The sequence below is a fragment of the Petaurus breviceps genome, unplaced genomic scaffold, assembly GCF_028583685.1.
Source record: "Petaurus breviceps papuanus isolate PSGF00001 unplaced genomic scaffold, PetGlider_PUasm1.0 37, whole genome shotgun sequence".
Classification (NCBI taxonomy): domain Eukaryota; kingdom Metazoa; phylum Chordata; class Mammalia; order Diprotodontia; family Petauridae; genus Petaurus; species Petaurus breviceps.
In genome coordinates, this window is record NW_027186296.1 from 107,907,469 (window position 1) to 107,930,778 (window position 23,310).

Here is a 23,310-nt window from a genome sequence, read left to right on the forward strand (position 1 = left end):
CGAGCTCCAGCAAGGGGCCACACGGTCTCCATATGGCCCTAGGTCACTTTCCCTCTGACCCTCGCCACTGAACCCAATCTTACTCTCTCATTCTCCCTAAGACAAAGGCTTCCACTGCTCTTTTCAACAGGGTCTAGGGGGAAGAGAAGAGTGAGAGAGGGTTTCACTAAGAATGGTCTCCCAGTGTCAGCTCCCACAAACCATCAGATTTCTTTTCAGCTAAACTCTGTCTTTGTTCTCTTGGGATCCAGGCTACGATTCAGTGAACAAACCTGGCTCCAAGTCTCTGCTTCATCAGGCCCCATGTGAGACGCAGACTGAGAGAGCCTGGAAAAGTCATCTTGGGCCAGCTCCTTCCCAGTCATCCCCAGGAATCCCACTAAATGGAGATGTAGGAATTACTCTCAGCAGCTGTAGGGCCACTAGGTGACACAGTGGAGAGCGTGCAGGGCCTACAGTCAGGAAGACCTGAGTTCAAATCAAGCCATAGTTGCTTCCTAGCTGTTTCTCTGGGCAAGTCACTTACCTCTATTTGCATCAGTTTCTTCATCTGTAAAATAAACTAGAGAAAGAAATGGCAAACCACTCCAGACACCCCAAAGGACATCCCAAAATGAGTCCCAAAGACTGAAATGACTAAACAGACAATTCCTCCTGGGGTGCTGACTTTCAGTAAAACTAAGTACTCTGCCAGACAAAAAGGCCTGTAGTTTGTGGCTTATGCAGGATGATCATTTAGTCATGGGGCATAGCTGTGTGCTCCTTGTTAACTGCTTTGAAAAATTTAGAAGGAAAGTTCTTACCAGGTCAGCCCTTGGAGGTGGAGGGGAGCCAGAAGGTTTTTAGTTTAATACATTCCCTCAGGTACAGAGGAATAATTAGAATCACAGATTTTTAAGTACATATTAAAAATGTATATAAAAAGTATACCCACCTTTAGACAAAAGGCAGTGGATAGAGCACTGGGGTCAGAAAGACCTAAGTTCAAATCTGACCTCAGACACCTACTATGTGACCCTGGGCAAGTCACTTAACTTCTGCTTGCCTCAGGTCATCAACTGTAAAATGAAGATAATAACACCTGTCCAACAGGGTAGTTGTGAGAACCAAATGAGATAATATGAGATACTATGAGATACAAGTGAGATAATGCTTGGAAAGTGTTGGGCACATAGTGGGTATACTATAAACACTTATTCCCTTTCCACGACCTCAACATCCCATCTCCTGCCTCACTGCATTGCACAAGCTAGTCCCCCTGTCCAGTTTGCATTCCCTCCTCATCTCTACCTTGCATCATCCTCACTTTCCTTCAGGTTTGGCTCACGTGCCACTTGCTAGTAAGCTTTCCTTATCTTCACCCTTCCTCCTGCCCCATCATTGCCTTATATGTATTTATCAGTATACATTCTGTATCCATTCAACAGAATGTTGGCTGCTCAAGGGCAAAGACTGCTCAATTTTCTTTGTCTTTCTACCCCCAGTGGCACCTGCATCATAGATGTTTAATGAATCTTTGCTGCATTGAACTGAACTGAAAAAATAAAATCACAATCTTGTTCCATCACCTTTATTGCTTTCGGTTGGTTTATCCCTGTGGGGTCATTGGCACTCTGCCCTCCACTTCCTCTTCCAGAGTTCTTCTCTCCTCTCCTGATCTCTCATTTGCCTCCCTCATGCCTAAAGCTAAAGTGCCCATTCCTTGTCATTCTTTCAAGGAGCTGATTATAGTAATATTTGACTTTCATGTAATGCATGCTTTAAGCTTACAAAGATCTCCATCTCCAAATGCTTGTTGATTGATTGATCAATCCTGTGAGGTAGGAGGTGCAAACATTATGATTCTTACTTTATGAGTAAGGAAAACCTAAGGAAATCAGAAAAATTAAAGAATTTTCCCAAAGTTACATTGCCAATATGTGTCAGAGTTAGGTCTTGAACTCAGAGCTTGAGTTTAACTGTAGCAACATTATACTCTCCATTATCAACTAATTACTGAAAAGGTCTAAACTGAAAAAACCTATGGTGTTACCCTTTCTACTAGTATTTTAATAGTAAACTAATTTGTTCATTTAAGAAGTATTTATTTTTTGTCATAAAACAAATTTTTTTATAAATAGTATTTTATTTTTCCAATTCCATGTAAAGGTAGTTTTCAACATTCATTTTTATAAGATTTTGAGTTCCAAATTTTTCTCCCTCTCCTATCTGATACAGATTATACATGTGCAATCATGTTAAACATGCTTCCATATCAGTCATGTTGTGAAAGAAGAAACAGAGCAAAAGGGAAAAACCACCAAAAAAAGTAAAATAGCCTACTTTGATCTGCATTCAGGCTCCACAGTTCTTTCTCTGGATATGGACAGAATTTTCCATCATGAGTTTTGGAATGGTCTTGGATCATGATATAGTTGAGAAGAGCTAAGTCTATCATGGTTGATCATCACACAATGTTGTTGTTACTGTGTAAAATGTTCTTCTCAACAAGTATTGTTAAAGCATTTGACAAAGTCACTAAGCTAGGCCTTGGGTACAAAAAATGTCTTTAAAACCAGTCCTTGCCCTCAAGGAACTTATATTCTATTGAGGATAAATTACATATAAACATAGAAATAAGGCCAAAATATATGCAAAGTTAATACGAGATAATTTTAGACGTAAGGGCACCAGAAACTGGGGGGCAATCAGGAAAGGCCTTGTTTATAGTCATTTAAGCTGAAGGAACTTGGGAATTCTAAGGAGGCTAAGAAGGCTACAGGACACAAACAAGGAGAGAGTACATTCCAGGAATCCTGGACATCCTGTTCAAAGGCAAGAGATGGAATGAAGTGTGAGAGGAAGAAAAAGTGAATGTTTGGCTAGAATGGAGAATGCATGTAGGGGAGTGATGTGTGATAAGTCTAGAAAGATCAGTTTGAGTCAGACTGTAAACGGGGTCTAAATGCCAAGTCTGTATTTTATCCTAGAGATAACAGAGCATTTGAACTTTCAGAGCAGAGAAGCGACATGGTCAGATACACACATTACAAATATTATTTTGGTATGGATAGGCTGTTGCAGTAGTTCAAGCAAGAAGTGTCAAAGGGCTAACTAGGGGTGGCTGTGTGAATGGAGAAAGGACAACAGATGCTAACAATGTTGTGAAGGTAAAATCAATAAGACTTGGCTTCAGATATCAGAACAAGAGTGGATGGATGTAGGTGGGGGTGGGGGGAGAGTTGAGGATAACTCTGAGGTTGCAAGTATGGGTGAATGAAAAGATGTTGGTGCCCTGGAAAGAAACAGGGTTCTGTTTTTCACTTGTTGAGTTTGATATGCCTACAGAATATCCCACTAGAAATGACCAATAGGTATTTAATGATGTGGGTCTGAGGCTTAGGAGAGAGATGACTTTGGATAAACAGTAGATCTTAATGTCATCTGCACTGAATTGGTGATTGAACCCATGGGAGATGATAACATCATCAAAGAAAGAGGAGAGAGAGAAAAGCATTTAAGAACCAAGGAGAGGATCTTCCATCGATGGAACTTCAAAAAGTGTGGCAGGAAATGCAGAAAATATCTTTGTATGGGAAATCTACCCATTCCTTCCTCAAATACAATGGTTCCTCCACTGCTCACACCAGGCCAGACCTAACTGGGAGCCTCTGAAATGATTGGTGTATTATATTACATGCATTACCTAAAATTTAAAGCATCCAACCAGCTTTAAAAATATTTGTGTATGCACAGTCTCATGTTGTTCTTTTCAATGTTCTCAAATCCAGGATCAAGACTCTAAAGAATGCTAGGGCCAAGAGTGGTAGCACACACATGTAATCTCTCTTGCCAGGGAAGCTAAGGATTGTGGATCTCTTGAGCTCAGGAGTTTTGAATTTTAATAGGTTTACCCCATTGAGTATCCAAGCTAAGTACAACATTAATATGGTGAGTTTTTGGGAGAGAAGGGCCACCAGGTTGCCTAGGCAGGGGTGAACTGACCTAGGACAGAAACAGGGCAGCTCAAAACTCTTGTGCTGATAAGAGTGGGAGAGGTCAGTGAGAAGCTCCTGCATTTCTAACCTGGGAGCAATAAGCAGACATAGTCTTAAAATAAATAAAATGAATAAATAAAATTTTAAAGAGTACTGATACTCCATTCATCTATTAGTTTCTAGGAATAGGTGCTAGGAAAGTGGTAAGCTAAGCATTCAGGAATATACCTTTTATCCCACAACATAACTGAATACTAAGAAGGTATTATATATTAATACCAAGCAGCTAGGTGGCACAGTGGATAGTAGCACAGTGCAGGCTGGAGCCAGGAGGACTTGAGTTCAAATCTAGCCTCAGATACTTTGTAGCTCTGTGGCCCTGGGCAAATCACTTAACCCTGTTTGCCTCAGTTTGCTCATCTGTAAAATGAGCTAAAGAAGGAAATGGAAAACCACTCTAGTATCTTTTCCAAGAAAACCCCAAATACAGTTTCAAAGAGTCAGACGTAACCAAAAAACGACCAATCAACAACAAAAAAGTAGGTTTAAGTCTAATACCGTTTGAAAGTTGGGAGGTTGTTTAAATTACCTTCCAACATCCTTCCAAGTCCAAGATTCTATAATCATATGGTGTCTTAAGTAGAGGCAACTTGACTTAGTAGGTAAAGGGGTAAATGTAACCCTCAGCAAATCACCGAACCTTTCAGGGCTTGGGGGCAAAATAAAAAAAAAAATAGCTTCTTAATTCCGTTCCAATCTAATTATTCTATCCTTTAAAAAAAATAAACAGAGATGACAAAAGAGTCAATGTCAAAGGAGTTATGGAAATACAGGCTCACCAACATATGGGCAGTAGAGTTGTGAAGGGGTCTAACAATTCTGGAAAGCAATTAGGAATCATGCTAAAATAGTGACCAAAATGTCAATAGCCTTTGACCCAGAGGTCCTACTGTTAAGTGTGTAGCCTAAAGAAGTCATAGAGAGAAAGGTTACTTAGAACACCATCACACTTACAGCAGCACTTTTTGTAGGAGAAAAAATCCAGAGAGGAAGTAAGTACCCAAAGATTGTAAAATTGCTAAATTGTGGTACATGAATATAGTGTAATATGACTGATAGGGAAACATTAGAAGACATATTAATAGATGTAAAGTAAAGTAAGTAGAACCAGGAAAAATATACATATAATGACCACAATGTAAATGAAAAGAACAACAAAAACAATAAACTCAGCACTGTCTAATTATAATGACCAAGGCTGCGTCTGAAGATAAAATAAAAACTATCTCCCTACCTTCACAGGAGAGGTGGGGGCCTATGGGTTTGGAACATGGCATATGAACATCAGACTCAATTAACAGGTTGGTTATGAAACTGCTTTCTTTTCTTCTTTCTGTTTTATTATTTATTACCAGGGATGGTTCACTGGGTAAGGAAAGGAGAAAGAGATACAGAAAGTGTCCCAAAAAGTCTTAGTGCACTTTGATAAATATAAATATTTAGAAATGAAGATTATGTAAAAACAGGATATTTATTGTTGATATTCTATCAAAACACCGAGTGGAAAAAAACAAATGCTTGTTGAATGAAAGAATTAAATGCCAATTCAATGTCAACAATGTGTTACTTGTTGTGGAGAACAGACCTGAGGCAGTGTGGTACAATGGGACAGACTTTGTTCCAAGCCTCTGGTTCTCATTTTGACTGCTACTTACTTCTTATTTGACTTCCCACAATGGGCTGCCTTTTAGAGTCACTATCAAAAGAGGGCATTAGATTTGATAATCTCTCAAATTTCTTGAAGCTCTCAGATTCTATAACCACCAGTGAACAAAAAATATCAAAGAAGGGCCAGAAGATGAATCTGGTAAATTGTCTCTCATCTCATCAAAAAGGGAAAAAAATAAAGATACCCAGAGGCTGAGAGTAAGTGCTTAACACTACTGAGAAAACAAACAAACCAAGTCAACTAATTAAAGGGAGTTCCACCTTTACAAAGGGATAGGAGTCAGCAGACTAGGCCTCTAAGTACTGGGCTTCTGAAACAAACCAACTTTAAGTAGGGTTGGGCCATGTGGATGGAAAGTGTCCAATCTCCCAACTCCAGGAAGTGGTATTAATGACTCAGTAGGTTAAATCCTGTTGCTTTTTAAAGTACTTAGTAAGTATGCGATGCTAGTAACACTCTTGGGAGACCCTCTTTTTGCCTTTCACCATAATACTTGCCTTGCTTACTAACTAAGTTTGGAGGCTGAAAAAAGGGCTTCATAAAAGTCAGACAGTCGATTAATTTATAAAGCAGTAGGCTTATGTGATAGAACATTTTAACTCACACAGAGGAAGGATCAAGGCCTAAGATGAGACACCAAGGAGATGGGAAAAGAGGGTGAGGCAGAGACAATGAAGAATTCAACTGGGGGGTGGGAGGAGGGGAAAGAAGAGAGGTGAGTATCAGTAATGGTTTTGCAAAAGGCCACTCTTTGACTGTACATGCCTAGGTTTTGCCACTGCTCATCACTCTTCCTAGTTGATGCCTGAGTCCTTCATCACCTCTACATCAGGATAACTAACTCAGGATTATATAAGGAATGTGCAGGCTCTCTGTCAGGCATGCCTGATTCTTTCCCATCTCTGATGCCATGAGTAGGGATAGCTCTGGATTGACCAGTGAGATCTTAGATGTTCAGACGAGTGACAAGAGATTTTCCAGCATGGAGTATATGGAAGTTTTAGAAAAAGGGAGGAGGTTACCAATCAGAAGGGGGGGGGGGATTTTCAGAGCAGAGATAATTTGCTGCTAGTGCTCAGAGAGAACAAAACAAATCCCAGAAATTCTTTGGATAATCACAGGACTAAGGGTGAGTAGATTGGTCAGCTGACCCTGAAAATTATGTCTGTGTCCTGTCAGCTATGTGGTTCTCTTGAATGGCAGAGAACCTAAGATCCCTATTGCTTGTAAGACTGTCTTCACTAACCACAGAGAATCAGATGAACACAAGTCTTCACTCATGTCCAACTTTGCCAGTCAAAGAAACTTGGACAGAAATAGAACCCCTGCAGGACTCTGCTTGTAGTTCATCCCATAATGAAAGAAACACATTAGATTGAGGAAATTCCCATTTTTTTTTTATAAGAGCATACAACTAACTCTTCAGACACACATCTTTTGCATAAATCAAGGCACATTGTCAATGAATCATAGAACTTAGAGCTGGATTCTTCAGAGAGCTTCTGAGCTATAGGCAGATGAGGAATTATTATCTTCACTTACAGGTAATGAAGTTTTTTCTTTCTGGAGTGCTTAGTCACTTGCAATGTACTTTCATCACAACTATTTGAGGCAAATGGTGCAAGTATCACAGAATCATAGAACTTGAAAGTTAGAAAGAACCTCAATGGCCAACTAGTCTGATTCACACACAAAAGGAATCCCCATGGTAATATACCCAATGAATATCATTATATCACTATCCCCATTTTACAGATGAGAAAACTGAGCCTCAGGGCAATGGAGTGAATTGCTTGAAATCATGTAGCTAGAAAGGGTGAGAACCACTTTTACCCCACCACACTGCAACTACTGTGTCTTAGATAAGAGTAAGAGGACCTGATTTAAATCCCACTTCTAAGGCAAGCAGGCAGTGACCTGGAATTTATTAAGAGCATCCTATGCACAAAATATTGGGGGTACAAAGAAAGGCAAAGGACAGTCCCTGCCCTCAAGGAGCCAAGAGTGTGCTAGTAAATGTTTAATAACTTTCATAGTTTAATTTGCATTATTAATATTTTCTCCATCACTTTCTTAAGTTTAAACAATTGCATTATTAACATTTTCTCCATCACTAAAAAAATAAAAAAAGAGCCCTGATTTGAAGCATTTGCAGACTTCTGAGATGTAAGTGCTCAGAAAAATCTAATAATTGGGTTTTGGTTAGGACTGACTTTAGGACATCCCTGGAAGGAACTGATGTTTTAATTGATCTTCTGATATGTTTGTCCTTAGACAAGTAGGTTGCTAAACCTCCATGGACTTCATTTTCCTTTTCAGCAAAATGATGGAATTGGAATAGGTGGCCCCTTAGAGCCCCTCCATATACAGATCTGTGATTCTCTGATCATTTGAAGAACCTAGCTAAAGTCATTCAACTAGTTATGTGTAAAGAAGATACTAGAATTATCAAAGGTTCTGTATGTCAAATGAAATAAAAGGAAAATGAACAAGGCACTGAGGTAGTGTTAGCAAAGATCATCTCCATCTCCATCCAAAGATCATCTACAACAATATGGTGCTGGAGAAGAAGAATGTGTAGTCAAAGATCTTACGTTCAAATAATAGACTCCACTACTAACTACCTATGTGACCTTGGACAAGATACGTAGTGAGAGGGTTGAATGAGAGGGTTGAACTCCCTAGGGTCCCATCTAACTCTTAATCCTTTGAGTCTCTGACTACCTGGCAATATGGTCGATCAAATGGCACCCACAAAAGCTGTAGAGGTGGGAGTGGGATTTAGGAGACAGACCTGGCTTCTAAGTCTGTCTGTGATGCTAGGATGATCTTGGGCAAATTACCCAACTTCTCAGCTTCAGTTTTCTCCTCTGTCAATTGAGGTATTTGGACCAAATTGTCTCTATAGTCTCTTCCATCTCTAAGTCTCTGTGTGATGGGCAATTAATTCAATCTAATGGTATAAAAACTTGTCTTTATCATGAGCCATTAGCAAATGACCAGAGAGAAGTGTACTCAAGATGGTGGAGGGTATGAAAATGAATATGCTAACTCCCCTGATTTGTTTGAGCTCCCCACCCCCATTATCCAGGTAACTGACCAATACAGAATGACTTGACAAACCAACAATCCTTTGCGGTGAACAAGAGCGAAAACTTTCTGGGAGTGCAGAATCGACCTTGGCTTAGCTCGAGCCAGCCTTGAACAGTCTCTGGAGATAAGCTGGTGAGACTGACACATGCATTACCAGAGCTAGCTAAGTGGTTGGGAGGCTCCAAAGTAAAGTGTGGGAGAAAAGGGGTATTACCATGTTTCCCCGATAATAAGACCTGTCCCGAAAATAAGCCCTCCCCTTACTGTGTAAGATTCCTCTAAAATAAGCCCTCCCCCGAAAATAAGCCCTATTGAGATTGCTACTGTAGTGAAGGTGATCCCCTGCGCTACACGCTACATTACGGTACCCTCTGTATGCACCGTCCCCCCTCCCCCCCATGAAACGCACACCGTGCTCCGAGCTGCATCCAATCAGAGCTGCAGCAGTGAGCGCGTCATCCTGTTCTTCCCCAGTGATTTGCTTATTGAATAAAGGTACATTTTTTTGTTCACATTTACCTGTTTATTAAAATTGCTGTCAATGTTCATTAAAATAAGCCCTCCCCTGAAAATAAGCCCTCTGGTGTTTTTCTGTCCAAAAAAATAATAAGACAATGTCTTATTATCGGGGAAACACGGGTATACTGCCCACCAAACTGAAGGTCTACAGAGCCGTTGTGCTGACCTCATTGTTGTATGCCTGTGAAACCTGGACAGTATACCAGTGCTGTGCCAGGAAACTGAATTGCTTCTATTTGAATTACCTTGGGAAGATTCTAAAGATCACCTGGCGGGATAAGATACCAGACCCTGAGGTCTTTTCTCAGGCTAAACTGCCAAGCATTCAAACTCTACTTCAGAGAGCTCAACTCCAAAAGGTTGACCACGTTGTTCTAATTCCAAGCATACACTTACCTAAAAGACTATTTTACAGAGAGCTCAAATGAAGAAAGAGTTTAGGGGCGGCCAGGTGGCTCAGTGAGTAAGATCACTGGCTCCAGTGTCAGGATGACCTGGATCAAATCCAGGCTCAGATACTTAGCACCACACCCAGAAATAACTGGCTGTGTAACCTTGAGCAAGTTACTTAACCCCAATTGCTTAAAAAAGAAAGAAAGAGTTCACATGGTGGTCAGAAGTGATACAAAGACACTCTCAACGTCTCACTGAAGAACTTTGGAATTGATTGTGTGACATAGGAGACACTGGCAATGGACAGCCCTGCATAGAGTGCCTGCATTAAAGAAGATGCTGTACTCTATGAGCAAAGCAGAATTGCATTAGCTCAAAAGAAACACAAGATGCATAAATGTAGAGACATTCCACCCCAAAAGTTCATATGGACTATTTGTGCCTGGCTTCTGGTAGAGCATTCGAAGCTTGTATTGCTCTGATCAGCCAAAGTTGGTCACACTGTAACTTGACTCCAACATAGTGATTTATCATTTTGGTCCTTTTAGAGAATGAAGGACAACCAACCAATTTATCAGCTAGCCTTGGATTCTCAGAAACATCCTATTTTTATGGGACTTTCAGAGGCTGTTCAAGCCTTGAACTGTCCAGGTTCTTTTTGTTTGATGTATCAAAAGGCTACAGTCCTTGTACCTAGAATTCCTTACTCCCTCTGCTTCCTGCCACTCCCCCTCCCTTCATGCCTGGAGACATACTCCATTTGGTCCTTGGACCAGTCTATTCCCCACCTTCCTTTGTCTAAAATAATATAAACTATTATATCCCTGCTTTCCCCAAATGAGCTTTTTCAGCATTTGGCTGTATGTTCCACATGATCAAGTTATACCTGCTTAATAAAGATCACTCTTGATTTCACAGGCATAGTCTCCCTCAGGTTTACTTCCCCTTTGGGGAAGAGAGGAATTTGGGTACCCAAGGTTATCTTCCCTCTGGGTAAAAAGAGATTCAGATTCCTTAAGGTGCATGCCTCAGTTTACAAGGCAACAGCTGAAAAAGATAATGGAGTGAAATACCAGTCCAGAGTGGTCATTTAGGTGGTCTGCTTTCGCCCAATGTAACAGCAATTTTCAGTTTAGCACTTGGCTTTGTACTTCCAGAGCCTTAGATGAACTCATAATCATTAAAGGAACCAAGTCATATTCCATAACAGTCTTGAGGTCTTAACTATCAACAAGTCAACCATGCTCTATTTTGACTTACTATCCTTCCCTTGTAATTTTTATGCTTTACCAAGTTTGATCCAAGTAGTTTCCAAATCTTAGTCATGGGTGAAGTCATCTTTATACATTACTCACATACATGAGTATAATACACAGATGCTTAAAGGAACCCAGGATTCTTTGGGATTTCAAAAAAATATATTGTTCTCATAGAATCCTAGAATGCCAAAGCTGCGAGAGATTTTAGAGATTATTTAGTCTCTCCCTTTCATTTTACAGATGAGTAGAGTCAGGGACAGTGAGACTTTACCCCAGGGTGTGGATGCCCAGGGCAGCATGCTTTCTCCCCAGGAATTGATCCATAACATCCCTTCTCTCTCACTCTCTACTTGCTCACCCAACCATACAGTACAATGTCTTCCCCAGGTCCCAGTCTAATTCTTCTTCCGTAGGACAACCCTTCATATACTTAAAAACGGCTTTCATCCTGCTTTTGCCACCTACTAGCTGGGTTGTTGTTATTGTTGTTCAATCCTGTCTGACTCTGTGACTCCATTTGGACTTTTCTTGGCAAAGGTACTGGAGTGGTTTGCCATTTCCTTCTCCAGCTCATTTTACAGATGAGCAAACTGAGGCAAACAGGGTTAGGTGACATGCCCAGGGGCACACAGCTAGTAAGTGTCTGAGGCCAGAGTAACCATGGGCAGATCACTTATCACATTCTCCCTCCCTGGTCTTATATTCTGTTTTTGCCAAAGGCCCTATAGATTGGACAATTGAGGACTAATAACATTAAATGACTTTTCCAAGGTCACATAGCTATTTAGTAATAGAACTGGGACCCAGTTCTCTAGATATCTAGTCTACAACTGTGGTAATATCTCTGATGCTTATAATACAACTTTTAATTCCACCTTCAATACTTATTCCTTGTGTGACCTTGGACAAATCATGTAACTTCCCTGGGCCTCGGTTCCCTCATCTGTAAAATGAGGAGGTTGATCTAAATGGTCTCTGAGATTCCTTCAAGCTCTTAAATCTGTGACCCTATCATGACCAAAGTAGGCAATTTTTATAAGACACTTTGTAATAATAAGGCGTTGTGCAAATGTGTATTGTTTTTAAGTGCAATCCACACATGATTCCTTAGTCATATTTTAGCAAATAGCTCCAACCACCGTCTATTCTGTTTTAGTAGACAATAGTGCCAAACACAATGCATCCACTCCCCCGCCCCTTTTTCTTTTGGACTGAACCTGAGATGAAACTCCAATTTGTATCTCCTAATACAAATCAACACTTGATCTTCAATTTTTATCTTCATTGCCTGGAGCAGTGAAAGGTTAATTGACTTGCTCCCAGTCACACTCCTGGATGTGTCAGAGGCTGGATTAGAACCCTGCTCTTTTCATCTTCACAGTCTGTTCTCTAACGCTGAAATGTTACCTCTCACCTAAGTGTCCTACAGGAATCGGACAGCTAATGACTCCAGTTCAAGAGTAATAATACTGAAGTCAACAATCACGTGAGGCTTATTGAATTGAATCCGAATTCGATTGGGAAGGGAAAAGGAAAAGAAAAGAACGGCTGATCTACAAGGGAAAGAAGAGGCATGAACTACAGGAGAGGAGGAATGGGTTCAGATTTCTATTCTTTGCCTTCACCTTTCACCCCTTCCCCTTTATGGTCTAATTGTTAAGGGCTCTAGAGTCTAAACTCTGTGTTTGCAAATGGCCAATCGCCAGATCCTAAAACTAAAGTTTCACCCAGCATTCTAAGTAAAATTTAATGATCACAAGAGTTTGCAGAAAAATAACTTTCTCATAGATTCATAGAAGCTTAGAACTGGAAGAGATATTACTTAGGCAGTACAACCCTTTCATTTAATAAGTGGGGAATCCAAGGTTCAGAGGGGCTAAATTATTCCCCCAATGACACACAGAGAAGACTGAGATGAGAGCCCAGTCTTCCCCATGCACTAATCTTTGTGCTAATACCACAGGAATCTTTCCACTAAAGAGATCCCTCTAATAGTAAAGAACTTAAAAACCAATTCCTCAAACACCCAAAAGTTAAATAATTTCCTTCTAAAAAGGAAAACATTAAAAATGAGAAAAAGAATGCATTGAACTAACCCTCAAATAATAACTCCAATAAAAAGAGTTCAAAATCTGGAGTCAGAGCATCTGGGTTCAAACCCCAGCTCTAACATTTACTATTTGTGGGGCCTTAAACATGTCATTTAACCTCCCTAGGTCTCAGTTTCCGCATTTGTAAAAAGAAGGGGTTAGATTAAATGGCCTCTGAGGTCCCTTCCAGCTCCAAATCTTTGATCTTTTGACTTGTTTCAAACCTTTGCTTTGCTGCATACTAAATATGTGGCCTTGGGTGTGTTTTTTTTTTAAATCTCTCTGAGCCTCAGTTTCCTCATCTGTAATGGGGGGGGGGATTTCTGAACTCCCTTCTAGCTCTAGAGCTATGCTCCTATGATCCCCACCTTTCATCGCCAAAAACGCATCAAAAGGATTATCACCATGAAATTGTATTAGTGAGCATGAGTTGCTGGGATAGCTGACTACTTTTTAAAACAGGCTTATGGCTGGCAGAAGGAATTAAGTATAAAAAAACCTAAAGTTTGCAACTAAAACCTCTACAGACTTTTAATAACAGAAACCAGCGTTGATAAATCAACATGTGTTCCTTTAAAAAGCAAAGCAATCATTTCCCCCCCAGAGGTTCGAATTTCAGGTCTTAGAATAAGTCTCAGAGCCTTGGGGGGAAGGAGAGACCATCCAAAATAATCAATTCCATTTCCTGTTCTACATAGGTAACAACAGCCTACAGAGAGTCTTTGCAAACAGTACAATCACCTTATTATCAGAATCTCTACCCGAGAAACTGCATTATATCAAAATCCAAACATGACCCCGGTACTAAAAAATAAAGCTGTCTTACCCCTAAAAATAACCGAGACGATTGGATCGGGTTTCCCAAACTTCCCTTTAGGGATATCGCTCGCAGACTCCACAATGACCCGAAGCATGGTTGCTGGACTTGTAGTGGGCTGCCACGATCGGAAAATGAAGTTTGTAAAGGTAGTACCGCATCTGTGTTTGCGACTCCTCCGAAAACTAGCTGAGCGAAGAAGGCAGGGAGTGATTTGCTTACAGTGAAAGAAGGAAGGGGGGTGGGGGGGAGGAGGGGGAATAATAAAAAAAAAAGTCAAATGGGTGGATCTCTGTCAGATTATTTACCACAGGCAATCTGTAAACCGATACCTCAGACTCCCCATTTTTACTCAGAAACAGGCAGTAGTAACTTGTGAAATCTGAAAAGATGGAAGTGAAACCTCTTAAACTCCAACTAAAAATATTAATGTGTAATACATAGAACTAAAATAGATTTAGGGTTAATAATTAATGTGGAAAGAGCTAAGAAATGATGCTTCTGTTTGACTCTTTCGGCAGCAGTTTCTCAAGTAGAAGATGGTTAGTTAAGAGGTATCAGGCAGGCTTGGAGGTGCCTGAGCTTTGGAGATGAAGGTCTTTGATTAGCGATGGTGCCTTTCATTTTAGCTCTACCTTTCTCCCCTCTCACACGCCCAAAGGTATCTACTTACAGCATTTAAAATTAAGTAAGAGACTCCCTCTTCTGCATGACTTGGGAATAGCTTTACTAGCTTTTAAGCTCAAAACTAGGCTGCAATGCCCAGTGTTTTAAATACCAAGTAAATTTAATTAGGCTTAATTTTTAATATAAGGAAATCTGGATGTCATTACTATACTTCCTACAGCTACTCTCCTTTCTCTCAATTTACTGATAAATCGAAGTTATAATTGAATCTCCTCTTCCCTTCTCCATATCGGAAAAGTTCTCCTCAGCAGCCCTGATTCTGCCCTCCTTTACTTCTGTCTCTAAGAAAGAGGCTCTTTTGCTTACCAAGGCTAACTCTGTGGCCTTGACCCCAACCCCCTCATATCCACCAAGACCTTATCTCCTTGGGACATAGTATAATGGATAGAGTGTTGCCCTTTGAGTCTGAAAGGCTTAGTTTCAAACCTCACCTCTGATACTTACTGTGTTATTGTTTAGTCATTTCAATCATGCCCAACTTTTGGGACCCCTTTTGGGGGTTTTCTTGGTAGAACTACTGGTTTGCAATTTCTTTCTCCAACTCTTTTTCCAGATGAGGAAACCTAGGTTTCAGCCTGTGCCCAGGGTCACATAACTAGTAAATGTCTGAGGCTGGATTTAAACTCAGGTCTTCCTGACTCCAGACCTCAAACTCTATCCACTTCAACACCTAGCTGCAGATCATTGTGGGTCATGGGCAAAGTCATTCAACCTCTTATAGCCTCAGTTGCATTATAATTAAAGAGGGACGAATTATGTCTATAATGCTGTGAAATTTGAATGACATAATCTTTGGAAAGTACTTTGTAAATCTTAAAGATCTAAATAAATGTCAGATAATCGAAGTTGGTGGTCACAGTTACAACAGTCTTTTTCTCTCACAAATCTTCCATTTCTCCTTATCTTCTGGCTTACTCCCAGCTGCCTATTAAGAAACTCGTTCTGGGGGCGTCGAGGTATTGAAGTGAATAGAGCACTGGCCCTGGAGTCAGGAGGACCCTGAAGTCAGGAGGACCTGAGTTCAAATGAGGCCTCAGATACTTAACACTTAATTAGCTGCATGACCTTGGGCAAGTCATTTAACCCCAATTGCCCTACCTTCCTCCCTCCAAAAAGCAAGCAAGAAAGGAAGGAACTAATTCTTAGAAAATACTCATTTGTCCCGCCTATCCCTTCAAGCTGTATCTTCTCCCAGTTTGTAGTGAAATTTCTAAAAAATAATAATAATGATAATATATCACTACTCTCTTCGCTCATGTCCTCACCTCCCACTCACTTTTCCAGCCTGAGGGAATTTGACTTTGATCCTATACCTATATGAAACTGTTTCTTTTCCAGTGATTTAAATGTTAAGTCCAGTGTTTGGGGGTTTTTCATTTTTCCGTGTATTTGACCTTGTCTGTGGCTTTTGACACTGTCAACCACTGCCTTCTGAAAACCTTTTCTCTCCTTGGCTTCCAGAAACTGCTCTCTCCTGGTTCTCTTCCTGCTAATTGGAATGCTCCTCAGTTTTCTTTGCTCTATATTTCCTTAAATGTGTGTGTGTTCGTCAGGACTGTGCCCTGGACCTTCACCTTCTTCTCTTTTCTCTTTGTGTTTTCTCCTTCCCTCTCTCTCCCCCATTCCCCTGTATGTGTCTCTCTCCTTCTTTCTGTCTCTTTCTCCCCTCCTTTCTCTCTCTCTCACTCTATCCTCTTCCTCCTCCTTCTCTCTCTCTATCTTCTCTCTGTGTCTCTTGCTCTGTCTCTGATTCTTTCTTTGTCTCCTCCTCCTCCTTCTCCTCCTTCTTTTTCTTCTTCTTTTCTCTGTCTGTCTCTCCCCTCCTCCCCATTTCATCTTTTCCCATATAGGTTCAATTATCATCTCTATACAGATGATTCTCAGTCCTACATTACCAAGTGCCTATTGGACATCTCTACCTGAATGTCCCATTAGCATCTCAAATTTAACATTCCCAAAATGGAACTCAATATTTTTTCCCTAAATCTACACATCCTCCACACTTTCATATTTCTATTGCTATCACTGTCATCCATCCAGGTTTACAACCTCAGGATCATCCTCAACACTTCATTTCCTACTTGCTCCCATATCCAGTTACCAAGTCTTGTTCATTGTACCACTACAACATCCCTCATATCTGTCCCTTTATCTCCCCTTAAATATGTACTATTCTAGTTCACCTCCCATTGATGGACTGCTTGGGTGTTTGTGTTTGGACCCCAATTCCAAGATCACATTTCTCCCTAGCCTCAAAACACTATTCCTGACAGTTTTCTCCCCAACCCAAAGACAGTATGCCTAGTAATAACTCATGAGTGGAGAAAATCTGTAACTCAAAATTTTTGGGAAATGAATGTTAAAAACTAAAAATAAATTTTAAAAAAATAACTCACAAATGGGCCCCAGCAATACAAACTACCTTTCCCCACAATTAATTATAAGTGCGTTGCAGTAAAACAAACTATTTTTCCATGTCACAAGAACAAGCTGACCTCTGAAAAAATTCTCTTGAAAAACAGGACTATCTTGTAACCATAGAATTATCATGTATTGATTCCCAAAGTTATCATATTCAATCCAGAGGTCAAGCTATAGACATCAATTCTCAAAGCTATCTTGCTATAGACATAACAGACCAAAAGTACACCTGTGAGAAACCCTGGTTTCCAGTAGTGAATGATGCCTGTGACCAAGGTTGTAAGTTATCACCTAATTAGCATATCATTCCTGTTAAGTGGTAAGTTGCTTAAGGAGCTCTGCCCGTGATATTTGTGTTACAATAAACCTTTGCCACCTTGACTTAAAGAATGCTTGAGTCCTCAAATTCATTGCAGATGACTTGTTCAGTACTTCAGTTTTTGGGATGTCCCTGAACCTCTTAAACTGCATCATCATCAAGTTTGGCCCAAACCATTGAATCATCTCCTAAATGACCCCTTGCTTTCAGTCTCTACCCTCTTCAACCCATTCTCCAAATTATGTTTCAAGTTTCAAGGGTCAGTTTTAGCTTCTACCTCCTGTGGAATGATCCAATGAGCTGTTGGTGCTCCGTCCTGTCCATTTCCTCCATTTCCAGTTTTCTTACACATTACTCTCCTCCATTCTATGGCTCAGCCATACTGACCTACTCACTGTTCCTCAGGAATGATGCTCCCTTGTCCATCTCCATGTCTTTACACTGGCTGTCCCTCCTGCCCAGAATGCTCTTCCTCCACCTCTTACAATCCCCAGCTTCCCTCAAGACTCAGCTACAGTGCCTTCTGGATCCTTCTAGGATACTTTCTGTCTACTTTGTATGTATAAATTTTTGTACATGTCATTTACCCCACTGAAAAATAAGGTTCTTGAAGGCAGAGATTGTTAGAGCTTTTCTTTGTATACTCAGTGCTTCACAAAATGCCAGACACATAGCAAGTATTTAATATATGCTCATTGATTAATTGAAGAGGCTAATCCTTGCCAGATTCCCTGATTAGGTAATAGGAAAGCCCTAACCATCAACCAATTCCCAAGGGAGATCTAACTGCTGTGGAGATCATAATTGGATGGCCAGACCTGGTCCTCTATGTCTGGGCTCCCCAAGGTTGGATTGATGGTTGTACTCCTAACTAGCTGTGTGATTTTTCAAAAAAAAATTACTTGGCACCCCTCTAGAAATCTACTTTCTTTAACCCTTTAATGCTTTTAAAAATTGGTATCATTTCAAGAAAACATAAATTTTAAAATTATGCGTCTTTAATAATGTATTGCAAATTTGTGGGGGGTTTTCTTGCATTGAAATTTTGATGATGCAATATTGCATCATGTAACTGTATAGCATCTCATTCTAAACAAGTCATTACAAGCACATATCCTGACGATGCATGCTGGACTTTCCAGCAATGGTGACATGCTTGCCTGCCAATACTTGCTTATTTAAGATTTATCGGCAGACTTGACCACCTATAGACTATAATTTGCATTTTGTGTATTTATTTGGAAAATAATATAATCTCTATGACTTTAACTCTGTTACACAACAGATGAAACATGTAAGAACGGTTTTTCAAATTTTTCTTCTCTTTTCTTCTTTCCGTATGCTTCCACTACTGCCTTATTTTTATTCAAGGTCCCCCTATTGCACCCAAGGCTACTACTGCCCTTTCCCCCATCATTCCAGCACCCTCCCCCCGGGGGCAGTATCACCCACTTTGGGAACTTAAAGGACTCTAGAATACAATCAACAAAACAATAAACCAAACTCTGATTTGCAGTTTTTTGTTTTGAGAATTTATTTTTCCTGGCAAGGTAATCAGAGTTAAGTGACTTGCTTAGAATCACACAGCTAGTTAATGTCAAGTGTCTGAGGCCAGATTTGAACTTATATCCTCCAGACTCTTAGAGTTGGTGCTTCGTCTACTGCACCACCTAGCTGCGCCTACAGTGGCAATTTAACAATCATCTCTGAGTCACTCAGCACTAGCTCCAGCACAACCAGAATGTGCCTGTTGGGGAAAGGAAATCTGCAATTTGACAGCTTCCCATTTTAACTAAGTTTTCCTGTTTGAGAGGCTGTGTGGGATAAGAGAGGGAGACCTGGTCCTGGAGCTAAGAAAACCTAGGTTGAAGTCCTATGTCTGACATAGACTGGCTGTGTGATCCTCAGCCAATCACAAAACCTAAGACTGTAAGGTTCAGTGATGGGGCCAGCTTGTATAGATAGAAGGAACTGCCTCAGGTAGGAGCTTTTCACACCAGTGAAAGCACAGGCTGGTTCTATTCTGTATTCTTGCTTAGGGTCAACCTGAATTCAAGAGAAAACAGCCAAAATAGCAAAATGGAGGTCTTTAATCCTGGCCTGTCAAAGCCCTCTCAATTTTAGTACTCTCAGACAAAACTCTGATGACCTTGCTCTACTTATATCCCTGATGAAGACAGGCCTATGTCTCCTAGTCCAGCAGGGACTTTGAAATCTTTGAAAAATTGGATTTCATGCAGGTCATAACAGATCTGAAAGGAGACCTTTCCATATACAGAACAGACTTTATGTCTCTAAGTGGTGCTATTTGGTGACTCTCAACAAGCATTTATTAAGTAACTATTATGTGTCAGGTGCTGTGTTGAATGTTGGGTGCCGTGCACTGCTCAGTGTCTAGCATTTAGCATGAGTCGGAGACGGGAATAAGAAATGACTAGGCCATGTGGGTAGTTCAAGGAAAAACAATGAACTCCATTTATTGATTCTTAGTACAAGGTTTTTATAGAGCAAAAGAGACAAAGGAAGGGGACTCAAATATTCTTCATTATCTTGTAATCTGTTATATCCTGGAAGTAGCACAGAATAGATAATTTGATAAGGATTTGTTATCTAGCAGACTAAAGTCTTAGGGTAAGACCTTTGATCTGGGCCTCAGGTCATAAACAGATACAATTAAGAGAAAACTTCAAAGCCAAAGCTACAATCCTCAAAAGACATCACGTTTAGAGCTGACCACCCAAAGATACCTGAGTGCTGAATCAAATGTTTTAGCTCAATAACTAAAATCTTGGAGTATAGCCTGTTGATCTCAGAACTCAAATAACATCTTTATAAGTATAACCTATAACAAAGAACTCAGGAGCTAACTTAACAAAAAAGTCACATCTCAAAGAGATTCTTGTTTTAAAGTCCACTATTGGGATTTAATATCTGAGTACTGAACCAGGCTTCTTTGGCTCCCCACAGTTGGGGATACAAAGTAGGGCATGTATTCTATGATCCAGTGACACTGGCCTCCTTGCTGTTCCTCAGACAGGATACTCCATTTTGCAACTTCATCATTTTCATTGGCCGTCTGCTATAGTTTGAATTCTCTCCCTCCTCATCTCCTTCACTTGGGTTTCCTGGTGTCCTTCAAACTCTAGCAAAAATCACTCTTTGTATGGGACATCTTTCCCAATCTCCCTTAATTCTAGTCCCTTCCCTCTGCTGATTATTTCCAGTTAATCTTGTATGTAGCTCACATATGTTGTTTTTGCCTGTTGTCTCTCCCCTTAGATGGCAAGCTCCTTGAGAGTGGCACTTAGCACAGTACTTGGCACAAAAGACCCTTAGTAAACATGACTGATTGATTTACAGCAAGCAAGGACTGTCTTTTTTCATTTTCTCATGCCTAGCACTTAGCACAGTGCCTAGGATATAGTAGACTCTTAATACACGTTTATTGACTGACTGGCTATATGCCCAGACCTTTATTTACGTCTGACTTCCTTGGAGGCATTTTCCAGGAGTGGGATCTCTAAGCCAAAGGGTACAAATAATTTAAAGGGAAGAGGCATGATTCCAAATTGTTTCCAGTATGGATAGGGCAATTCACAGCTCCAACAACAGACCATATTGCTCTTCTTCCAGCCTGGAAATAAGTGTAAGGGGAGGGAAAGAGTGTGGATTTAAAGAGGATCTGGGCCAAAATAATGAGTATAAAGCAAAGGCCAGGCCAGGGCAGCAACCAGATCTTCTTGGCACATCAAATCCAAGAGGCTGAAATTGGAGTGAGGAATGGGAAACAAGATGATAATCCAGCAAAGGAGATGAGGAAAAGGAGATAGCAGCGTCTGAAGGACAGGAAAGCAGAAAATATCTAGGAAGAGGAGGGGATTAATATGTCAAATGTTGCATTAAGGTCAAACAGAATGAAAACTAAGAAAAGGCTAATGAATTTAGCTGCCAGCCTTCTGGAGAGCAATTTCACTACTGGTGCAGTCGGAAACCAGATTGCCAGGAGTTGAAAAGTGAGTGGGAGGTGAAGAAACAAAAGGTCACAAGTACAGATGTTAATAAATGTAAATAAAAATATATAATAAAAATAAATATATAGCATTTGGCGGTGAAAGAAATATTAAACCTGAGGGGATGACAGAGTGAAATGAAGTGGTTAAATAGTTTAAGAAGTAAGTAAGTCAGTTGGCATCTGGGAAGGAGCCTGTAGATGGACAATAAAGATAAGAGACAGAGACAAGATTCCAGAGGAGATAGGAAGGGATGATGAACAGAGTACACAACAGAGGGGTTGATCTTTGAAGGGAGAAAAACCACCTCTTCCTTAGAAGGTGGAACAAAGGAATAAAGAAAAGGAGAAAGGAGATGATGTATAGGGGTTTTGAGGTACAATGTAGGAGAGAGGAGCAAGCCTCAATTTTCCTGTAATTAGGAGATAAATCCTCTGTTGAAGAAGAAAGGGATTGACAGGTACTTGGGGAAATTAGAAAGGAGTGGTAGAATAAGTCTTCTGTTCAAAGGGAAGAATAAAAGGATAGTTGACCCTTTCCTCACCAACCTCCCAAGTTGTCAGTCTTTAGGGCTGAGGAATGAGGGATAGAGGTCACAGGAATTGAGACCACACTGCAACAGAGGGGAGTCATGGAGAAAGTCAGGACTGCTGGGATGGGATGGCAGCAGAATTCCTAGCTGGTGTGGTTGCTGAATATTCACACTCCTTTCCATTCTAAATTGGTGGAGGCCAGAATGGATCAAAGGTCCTGACCAAAGACAAGACAGCTGCAACTGGCAAAGGCACAGACTTTCTCAAGTTCCAGTTTGCAATAGATTCTGAGGAACATATCCTGGGCTAAGCTGAAATCCCAAGTGCCAGACATTTGCATCTTCATGTTGTAATAATTAGTCTTGTTGGATTCATGAAAGGAACACTGAGTTTCAAACTATGTTCTATTTGCCAAATGATCTTGTCCCTTCATACTGGAAGGACTGTAGGGAAATACACAAATTCCAATTGTGCATTACCCAGGCATTAAAAAATAATAAACTACAACTACATAAAAAACTACAACTTAGAGAGTCTGATCAACGCAATGACCAACCAAAATTCCAGAATACTCAGTGAAACATACTACCCACCTCCCAATAGATGAGTGATAGAGTGCAGATTAAAGATTTTTTTGGACATGGCCAACAGGAGAATTTGTTTTGCTCAATGATACGTTATATTGTTTATCTTGCTTTCTCATTTTGGGGAGAGAGGACAGGGGAGGGAAAAAATGCAAACTTGAAAATAAATTAAATTGAATTTTTAAGAAAAAAAGTGATATGATGTATTTTTAGGACCTGTGGGCATACAGCTAATTGGTAGATTTTTTTCTTTGTTATTTTTTCTTGCTTTTAAAAAATTATTTTTCTTAATATTTTATTTGCCAGAAGTATAGTAGGCACTTAAATAAATCCTTGTTGTGGATTGATATCTTTGCAAAATTCTTTCTGCTCTCCATTTACTACCTCTATAACTTTGAGCAAATCATTTCATCTCTCTAGGCCTCCCTTTCTTATCTGTAAAATGAGTGGGTAGACTAAATGACTTCTCCCGCTTTAAGTTTCCAATTCCAGGACATACTGATTGAGAGTTTCAACTTTGTTTTCCAAACAACTTGGAGGGTGAAAAGCAGCTTGGCATAGGAGATTGAGAGACTTGGAGTCAGGAAGTTCAGAGTCCTGCCTCTGACATGCAAGGCTCTGACTATAGATAAGTTATTTAGCTTCTTTAAGAGTACACACCTTATCTGAGAATTCCATCTATAAGTAGAAGTAGGTAGAACTCTGGACCTGGAGGAGATAAGAAGATCTGAATTCAATCCGAGTCTAAGACATATACTAGCTATGTGACTCTGGACAAGTCACTTAACCTCTGTGTCAGTTTCCACATCTCTAAAATGGAACTAACAATACTACCTACTAATAATCCTACTACTGTTTTTGGGGCACCACTCTGTCCAG

The 23,310-nt window shown here is 40.3% G+C and overlaps 1 protein-coding gene across 4 annotated transcripts in view; it reads right to left on the reverse strand.

The window, feature by feature from the left end:
* Positions 1-14,131, reverse strand: part of MYOF (myoferlin) — a 165,401-nt gene extending 151,270 nt beyond the window's left edge. For all 4 annotated transcript variants that reach the window (XM_069099252.1, XM_069099255.1, XM_069099254.1 and 1 more), the window contains exon 1: positions 13,887-14,131. In XM_069099252.1, the coding sequence (XP_068955353.1) occupies positions 13,887-13,974 (88 nt within the window). In that variant the 5' untranslated portion in view covers positions 13,975-14,131. The remainder of the gene's footprint in view (positions 1-13,886) is intronic.
* Positions 14,132-23,310: the final 9,179 nt, after the last annotated feature.